The following is a 10,000-nucleotide window of genomic DNA, read 5'->3' as shown; positions in this document are numbered from 1 at the left end:
GCATGATTGATGGCATTACATTACATGACACTTAGTAGCTGACACTTTTAGCCAAGGCGACTTAGTTATTTAGCTACAGGGTATTTTCCAAAACGCTCAGCTCTTGGAAACTGGACTTGAGTTTGGATAATATGACCTGGGTGAATCACTCTTCACAGCCATGTAGGTAACTACAGGGTATCGTTTTTTTGGGTTCTGACTTTTTTTATTTTTATGACAGGACAGTGAGAGACCAACAGGAAATGAGAGAGATGGGGAAGGATCGGCAAAGCACCTCGGCCGGATTTTAATTTGTTAGAGCCATGGCGGGGCAAATGGTGTAACCTTCTCATCACAAAACCACCCGCCTAACCAGACCAAACTTAACCTGCTTCTTCCTGCTGCCTTCATCAACCAAGCTCGCTACCACGATTGGAGGCTCTGGATTTTCGTATCCCCATGGCATTTCATCGTCACTCCCCTCGTGGGTTTGCTAACCTCTCTGCACCACACCATGAAGCTACATTCACACACGTCGCTATTAGTTCCTCGCTCAGTGAGAGAAGTCAATAGACTGTTGATGTGTTCCATGTGTTTCCAACATGTTTATGTTATATGGTTTGGAAAGCGTCTTTGCGTCTTGAAAAGTACTGTACAAAACCTTGTATTACTATTATTAGTAGTAGTATTACTCAGGGGCGAGTTTAGGCTATTTTTAGTGGGGCCACGGCCCCACCGTGACTTGGCTCGGCCCCACTAGCTCAGGAGCCTTTTAAAATATTATTTGTGAATTGGAAATGAATGCAATTGCGCAGTCGCGTTGCCCCTGCGCAATATTCTGCTGCTACTGCCCCGCCTGGCAACCCTGTGTATGAGCTTCAAGAAAGGTCTTGTGACGAGTCTGCTACACCTCTTCTGATTGGTTTGCATCTTCATGCAACTGCCTGCCGCCAGAGTTGTGTTCAGTTATGATTTTTGCGAAAGTAGTTTCTGGATTTATCATGCAGCCGAGGCAGAACCCAAATCGGCGCATATTCTTGTGATGAGAAGGTATGGAGCACACACTAGGCTACACACAATAAGGTAATGTAGGCTACAGTGCTATGTGCGGACTATGATAACATTAATTGTCATCATAACTGACATAATTTTGTAAGCGTTGGTTAAAAAAAGTGTTGCCATGAAAGACCATTAAAAACGTCCACTGGGTTGTGGATATCCGTGAAATATGCTTAACATAGGTAGCGGTGGGTAAGATGTGAGGTGGTGCCTTGCGACGCACAATTTTACTTTCGCCGGTGTTATGGGGCTCTCTGTTGACCACTTCATGCACGACAAGGTGAGTCAGTCAGAATCACAAAAGCTTGAGGTAGCAAGATAACGGAATACGGATGGAATACAATGCGCATCAACCTACTGTGGAAACCATGCCATTTCTTTTGCAAACGTATCAGAAAAAATCAGAGGACAAATGATGAGGACATAGTGCTAAATATGGGTTGTTACTAATAGCCTACGCTACAACCAGGACAGTCAAAATTATATATCTGCCTGGCAGCGTTTAGCTTGAAGTTGTGACTCGAGGGAATGAAACATGCTTCAGCAATTGCGTTGGAATAGCGAACCGCGGGCAAATCTCGGCTGAAAATTATACTGCGAGTCACCATTACATTGATAGTCGAGGTTCGCCCAAATGAGGTTTATCCATATTTTGGTGATGCTGTAGGCCTAATTATGATGTGAGAATGCGGGCTCTCCAACTTCTCACTTAGCCTACTGATTTTAATGATTGGGAAGTGTGAAGGCTGGACCTCTGCTCTTTTTGGAACATACTGGCTTGGAATGAGCAGGAGTGACTTTGGTGCCCGTGCCGTTTCTACTGTCCATTTAGTGACAGGGAGCGCGCACCTTGTTGCGAGATTTCCATAATCGCATGACTTTGGGCAGGGATGTTTTCATTGTTATTTTTATGTTTGCTTGAGAAGGAGATGTCAGATTTTAAAAACCCACGATGAATAGGCTATTTATCTATTGAGCTACCGATTGGAACTGTGATTTGCGGTGCAAGGAGCGCACATGAGAGGGAAAACTCTTCTGATTATTTTTAAGTCACTCAATGGCCTAGCCCTAAATATATAGTACAGTAATATCATCCAATTAGGAGTCTTAGTTCTTCAGTGTCTTTTCTACTCGTTGTGCCAAGGGTAAAATCCATACAAGGTGAAATGGCATTTAGCCATTATGCTGCCAAATGATGAAACAAGCTTCCTGTTCAAATTACTGTAGCCTACCTGTAGAGCTGCCCTAACTAGCTGTAGGCTATCATGTTTTGACAAAAAAAGCTTCATTGTCATCTGGCTTTGTATCTACTGTATAATACTTTATACTTTATAATATTTACCTCTCTCTTTTCCTTTCCTCTCAATCACATAAGAACTATGCCAACCAATAGAGTGCATATATGACACACAGTAGGCTACCAATCACAAGGATTACCTATGTAGATAATGTAGCCTAAGTTAGATTTCGTGTGGGGAAATGTAATGTCATGACTTGTGGGTAGTCCTTCATTGAGTGAGCTGTTATTTAAAATTGAAAGCCTTTTGAAAACAAAATCTCAAATCTGAAATAGAAATGAAACGCTTACTCTGTCAGGTACTTCTGTCAGGTAGCCTACCACTGTCAGCACCAGGGGCCCGGCCCACCTAAAGATCATAAGCTAAAATCGCCCCTGGTATTACTATTATCATTATTAGACCACAGCTGCCCAACAGCACAGCTACGGTGAAGACGGTCTCACCTCTTGGTGCCGACGCGCTGGTTGGGCGCGATGTCGATGGTGTCGGTGATGGACTCGTGGCGCACGGCCAGCCCCAGGTCGGCGATGGCACACATGCCGTTCTTCTTCACCAGGATGTTCTTGGACTTGAGGTCGCGGTGGGCGATGCCAGACTTGCCTGCATGGGAAACAGAGATGAATATGTGTACTTTCACTATCAGTGATGTCTATTTACTTGGTGCTGTTGTGTTCACTTTTATTCTTGACATTATTGTATTGAAGATGAAAAAGTGGATCGCACTCGGGTTCTTCTTTTCTTCTTTTTTATTTTTTTATTTACATAGCAGCAGAAGTGTCAGTGTCTCGAGACAGTGCGATCCACTTTTTCATCTTCAAAGTTATTCAACTGGAGACGCACCACACGGAAGAGCGCGGTGTATGAACTACTACTTCTGACATTATTGTATTCCAATTGTGCACTTAATGAGAGTGTCATCAGTGTGTTTACATTTAATTCATTTCTAATTACAAATTGCAAGTATATAAAATGCCTGTCTTTGTTTTGCTTTGTTTTGCTTTTATTTTGTCGATGGAAGACAGTGATGAAAAATGAGAATCGAGATTTTATGTTTAAAAAAGTCATGATATGATATTTTTGCCCTATCGCCCACTCCTTGGTAGACATTTCAGGACAGTGAACTGCGGACTGAACAAATATAAGTACTCTTTTATCCCTAATGCCATAAGAATGCTTAATAATGACATATACAGTAGACATGCCATGCACATGCAGTGCACAGTTTTTTATGTTTTTATGTTCTTTATGTTCTTTGTGTTATGTTGCATAGTATGTACGTGAGTAAGTGAGGCCCAAGACTAATTTCCCCCTGAGGACAATAAAGCACACTCTACTCTACTCAGCTCAACTCGACTCTGACTAACATCAGACAGTTTCCATTCCAGACCGAGTGGAGTATTTGAATGCCTTGGGATCAGGCCAGGTTAATCCAACACTGTCTAAGACGTGGGGCAAATGGCCTCCACCCCACATAGCACAGGGCAAGGCCTTTGGGTTCATTCCTTTAAGAAAACAAAGGCACATGACTTTGCTATAAAGAGGCTTAACCCTTAACTTTAGGGTCATGGCACACAGTACCATGGACTTGTAGAAGGGGGGAAGGATCTGCACACTGCTTGCAAAAGACTCAATTTATCGGGAGCAACGTTTCGATCATAGATCTTCTTCAGGCAATGCAAGATGCCTGAACTATGATCGAAACGTTGCTGCTTGTGTTTTGCAAGCAGTGTGCAGATCCTTCCCCCCTTCTACACACGTCATTTGTGATTTGGCACCTCCTGATGCTTTCCTGTTGAATGTGCGTGCCTTCCACTACACTGTACCATGGACATCACACTCAAAGCCGTTTGGGGCTCTCTAGATTCTCTCTCCACTTGGCCACTGCTCACTGGAGACATTCACATGTGTACAGCTGCAGGATGTTTTCATTGTAGACAGTGAATTTTGCAGAGTTACTGTAATAGGTTGGTGTTGAATTACAGTAACTCACTGTCTACAATACAACACTTTTAGCGTTGAATTAACAATGCAAAAGTGACTGTGCATATACAGTAGAATAGATCCTGGGGGAGTTGGAAGGGATGGCCCCCTTCAATTTTTGAAAAAAATGAATGAATGGTCCCTGCCCCCAATGAAAAAAATAGGTGCAAAACTATGTATGTGCTGCATGCACGGCAAAATAAAAATCATAGTACGTGGAAGTGATTGTGCACAAGCCTTCACTTCACAAGGAAATTGAAATTACGTTTCTCTCTATACCATGAAGGACATAGACATACACTTGCACTGGAGTCTTGCACTTTGATGTCAGTCTATAAATGTCAGTCCCGTGTATGTCTATGTCCTTCATGGTATAGAGAGAGAAACGTTGTTTCAATTTCCTTGTATGACCTGTGCATATGAAGAAACTGACAATAAAAGCTGACTTGACTTGACTTGACTTATCCAGGCGCAGGTGTAAGGTAAAACACTGCACACTGGATACTGTTCTTTTTTTTTGTAGCGAACAGCGTTACGCCCAGTGATTCTTCAACTTCGCTCAAAAAGTTCACTGTGTGTATTTGATGTATAATGAATCATGATAAACTTGTATGATGATAATTCATAATTCATCATGTGTAGTGTAATTGAGCCTCACCCTGAGTGCCCAGGATCTCCATGTGCAGGTGTGCCAGGCCGCTGGCTGCGGAGAGCGCCAGCTTGATCATGCCCTCGATGGTGACCGAGTAGCGGTTCAGGTAGTCGAACAGAGAGCCGTGCTCGTGGTAGTCCGACACCAGCCACAGCTGCGTCCACGTGCCGTTGTCTGCAGGGGGCAAGAGATATGGTTTTAGACGCGGTAGGATATCCAGTGGGATTTTTAAAACTGTTATTGAGCAAACATTCATTGCTGCAGAGACATGTGAATTGGGTGCCTTCCTGTATGTGCGATAAGGGGAATCGTCATTCCACTGCTCTACAAAGGCAAAGTGTACTAACTACGCCAACATTGAAATATTGAAACTGAGAACAATGCCTTAAAAGAGTTGGTAATAGGTTGGATATTGTAGTTACTGCCAATTCGGAGGGAGGACTTGTAAATTAGGTGTTATAAAGCCCCTTATCAGTCTAAACTCAATTTTGACAAAATAATAAGTAGTTAGTTACTGCACTTTTCCTTTATACGGCAGTGTTACATGCCTCATTTAACCTGTTAACCCATTTTAGCCAAAGCCCTTTTTGGGAAAGGGTGCCCTCAGCCTATTAAATCCTAAATATCTTAACCTCCGAAGCACATACTACAAACATGAAATAAGTTGCGGTTAAAAGCTAGGACCCTCATTTTGCAATAGAATGTGTTCATTCAGCTCTAACATACCCACATTTTTAACAGAAACCCCACAAATCTCAAGAACCTGAATGCAGCGTTTATGTGTTTCCAGGGTACAATGGGTTAAGACACAGCATTATACATTTGCTGGTACCAGAATGGCAATGACCAAGTTGTCGTGCTATGTCATAGTATTGTAGTACTATAGTACTTAACTTTTCAATGACTATTACAGCCTGCCACAGGAGATATGGCATACATTAAGGAGCTATGCATTGCCTTAATCTGGAAAGTGATTCATGAATTTTAGAATGGTGTCCCTTTCAAAAAGTCAGGCACACAGGCAGACAACCATGTCCCTCACCCTTGTTGTCGGCGGCGATGAAGCCAAGGATGTTCTCGTGGCGCAGCATGATGGTCTGGTAGATCTCGGCCTCGCGGAACCAGGAGCGCTCCTCGCGTGACGAAAATATCTTGACGGCCACGTCGCCGCCGCGCCACCGGCCCCGCCACACCTCGCCGAAGCGACCCTTACCAATGATCTCCTGCAGCACGATGGTACGTGCCACCGTACGCTGCACAAACAGGGGCAGACCTGCAGAAGAGAGAAACCAACATCAAAACACAACACAAACAACAGTAGACCTGGGGCCTATACTAAGTAGCTGGTCGGCCTGAAAACAGTTAGAGGGGAGTCAGCCCCTTTTGGAAACATGCTCACTCAGGAGCTATTTACACATATATGGATCTTTTTGAAAACACATTGGTTTTGGCCTTACGTTCACACGTTAACACGAGCTTTAAAATTTGCATATCAAAAATGTAGCTTTGAAAATATCCCATTTAGGAGGATAAAATGCAAATGAGGTTTTCATTTTTATACACATGTTGCATCTACACCTCAACAGGTTAAAAAAATATCCACATTTAAAAATAGTCAGATACGTGTAAACAGCACCTCAGTCACAGTACTCTGTGAGAACAGGAAAAAGGTCTAAAGGGCCAGAACATACTGCAGGGAGAATGGCAATGCACTTTGGGGGAAAACACTCAAGTTCACTCACTCACACTCACACCGCAGTCTCATCCCCAAACACACACACACACACACACACACACACACACACACACACACACACACACACACACACACACACACACACACACACACACACACACACACACACACGCACAAAACAAAACAAACACACTATGGTATTTTTGATGTAGACAAGTTCAAACAAGGCGAAACCTTCAGGGCAACAACACGTCACCAAGACAGCTAGGACGCCACTCTGGGAAACACTACGCTCGCCTCGGGCAAGGGTGGAGGATCCAAACACACACACACACACACACACACACACACACACACACAAACACACAAACACACGCACACACACACACACACACACACACACACACACACACACACACACACACACACACACACACACACACACACACACACACACACAAACACATTTGATGTCAGTTTTGATACAAACAAGCCACTACATGGCTGGGAGTGTATAAACTAATGCTGTCAAGTCCCAATGCAGGTGGCTTAACGCGTCTTGCCTTAAGGGTTTCTTTCGTATCATGTGACTCAGCGATGTTTGGACAAGATTAAGGTATTTGCTTTCCAATGTAATGGCAGTTGCTAGTGCTGATCCCATGCAACCTTCAACAAAATGTCACCAGAACGCATGAGAACGATGACGGTGTATAAAGGGTGCATGTCTATCATACCTAGCCAATAAAACGTTGTCTAAGTCATTCTTTTGTGTCATGCGTGGTTTGTAGGGCAGCCGTGGGCTAATGGTTAGGCAGGTGGTCTTAGAGGGTTGCAGGTTCGAATCCCACCCTAAGGGGGGTTTAGAGTCGCGCGTTAGCGGGGGTTCTGCACAGAGAATGAGCCACAGCGCCCCCCCTGTGCAGCGACAAAACGACCCCTGGCTGCAGTACACGCATGTTTCTCCCAGGCTGAAATGTCCGTGAGCTGAGCTATGCTTGAAGACGGTGATTGGTCAATGCGCTTACGGCAGTCCGGGGGGAACTCAGCCCTGATAGGTCAGTTGTGTTCTATTCTTCTACCCTACCGCGGAGGTTTGAAGGAAAACGAAAAACACGATGCAGATGACTTGGCAGGAAATCACTGGAGTTTACTTGACAGGGAGAAGAGAAACTGTTTTTTATTTCAGTAGTACAACTTCCAAAAAATCAATTAGAAATATCCATAAAAGGCCATCATGGAAATGATATGTTTGTAGTTAGTAGCAAAGAAGCCTCTTTGTTCTTTTGTAGTGTGGCAGCTAGCTCATTAAAAAAGGGTTCGCTAATGTCCTGTAGAGTTTGAATGGGTTTGGCTGACAGTTGCTAAGCTAGCTGTTAATTAGATAGGCTATCTATTGTATTTAAAAATGGCTTTTGTTTCATTTAACCACCTCAACTGTAAAACATGAATAAAGAGAGACTCTTGTATGCTATCATCCATGTCTAATTACGCCACAACTTTTTAAATTAATAGCAAGAAGCCTCTTTGTTGATACAGTATATAGTACAAGTAGTGTGGCTAGCTAGCTTCTAAAACAGGGTTCGCTAATGTCCTGTAGAGTTTGAATGGGTTTGGCTGACAGTTGCTAAGCTAGCTGTTAATATGGCCATTAGATGTATTGTATTTAAAACGGCTTTTGTTTGGCATTTTAACCACCTGAACTGTAAAACATGAATAAAGAGAGAATCTTGTATGCTATCATTCATGTCTAATTACGCCACAACTTTTTAAATTAATAGCAAGAAGCCTCTTTGTTAGTGGTAGAATTACGTTTCAGGTGGCTAGTCAACTAGCTTTGAGTTTGTAATGACTGATTTAGCTGGCTAGCTACTACTAGGCCCCAGGTGTGAATGGCCATTCATGCTGTCAATAGGGAGGGAAAGTAATCTCATCGCCCCCTGCTGGCAACGTTCCAACCCCCTGCAACAAATGAATGTTTTTTTTCTTTGAAAAATTACATCTCGGCCCTGACGACGAAGTAGAAGTAGTGGCAGTCATATTATGGGCATGTTGGCCCGTGTTATCGAATCAGGTGGTAAAATGTTCGGTTTTTCACTGATCTGAGCTGATTTTAATATTCTTTTAAAAGCTAATACAGAACTACACTGACTGGCATGTGTGGCTTGTTTACTCCATGTAATTAGCATAGCCAAATTAGCATAGCCAAACATCAGCCAGAGAGGTGGTTACTCGTCACCACAGAAGCCATCATATCTACTAGAGAATTTAAAACCATACCAAAATGACCGCGTGTATATATGTGTAATAATAAGACAATGTGGAACTCATAGGATTACAAGAATGTGAAGATATGCGAAGAACTTGCGTTCGTTCGCGTTCATTTGTTTCTCTGTGTTGTCAACGAGGCGCGAAGCACAGCATGCTGGGAGCTGTAGTCCGTTTCCGACCAGATTGGCACAATTTCTATTTTTCTTAAAAGGGCAAAAAATGACTTAAGATTTTCACAGGTAGTAGTTCATGCTATTGTGTACGCTGAAAAATGTGTCTGGTGTTATAGTTCCAAGTCATATCTTTGTGGGATTTTTTAAAAAACTTGTCTATGGGGGTTTCAATATGATCACCCTGGTGTTTGGAACGTAACCGCTAGGATCGCTGTTTTCCACTTTCCCTCCCAATTGTCTTTTAAAATGGCGTTTGTCTTGCATTTAATCTCATGTAGTACTTGACCAAAAATAAACTGATGTTGTACCATCTAATTATGCCCCAACTTTTAGAAGTAGGCTACTAGTGGAATATTACGTTTTACATAGCCAGCTGATTAGCTTTGTGATTCATTCTAGGGACTGGGCTCAACTGAATGAGTTAGTTCGCCCCCTGTTGTCACGGAGGTGAATTGACGTCATTAAAATCTCCTCCTCCCTCCCCCCTTGCCCCACTCTTGAATTTTCGGCGGGAAAAAAAACACCACGCCCTTTCGCACGCATTCGCATGTAGGTCGACTATGAGGCAATACCCCCCGCTGACAGTACGTCTATGCTTTACCCCGCAATCGGCACCGCGTGACTATGCATCAGCCTTTAGACCTCCATCCATGGCTGAAGTGCCCTTGAGCATGGCACCGGTCCCCACACTGCTCCAGGGACTGTAACCAATACCCTGTGATATAACTGTAAATCGCTTTGGATAAAAGCCTCAGCTAAATGTAATGGAATGGAATGGACCCTCAGGTGGTTAGGATGACACTAAGGGCCTGGCACTACCAGGTGGCCCAATAAGGGCTTCATATATTGTATTTTAATAGCATTGCTTTGCTAAATCCCAAATGGGGCCACAGAC

The 10,000-nt window shown here is 43.4% G+C and overlaps 1 protein-coding gene across 1 annotated transcript in view; it reads right to left on the bottom strand.

Moving 5' to 3' along the window:
- acvr1bb (activin A receptor type 1Bb) overlaps positions 1-10,000 on the bottom strand; it is a 42,544-nt gene that overhangs the window by 4,802 nt on the left and 27,742 nt on the right. Inside the window, exons 4-6 of the mRNA XM_063215329.1 lie at positions 6,011-6,241; positions 4,975-5,142; positions 2,780-2,936 (exon numbers count right to left, since the gene is read on the bottom strand). Coding sequence (XP_063071399.1) covers positions 2,780-2,936; positions 4,975-5,142; positions 6,011-6,241 — 556 coding nt within the window. The remainder of the gene's footprint in view (positions 1-2,779; positions 2,937-4,974; positions 5,143-6,010; positions 6,242-10,000) is intronic.

Source organism: Engraulis encrasicolus, chromosome 14 (assembly GCF_034702125.1).
Source record: "Engraulis encrasicolus isolate BLACKSEA-1 chromosome 14, IST_EnEncr_1.0, whole genome shotgun sequence".
NCBI classification, from domain to species: Eukaryota; Metazoa; Chordata; class Actinopteri; order Clupeiformes; family Engraulidae; genus Engraulis; species Engraulis encrasicolus.
The sequence above is the reverse complement of the archived record's forward strand: the minus strand, read 5'-3'. Positions and strand labels throughout refer to the sequence as shown.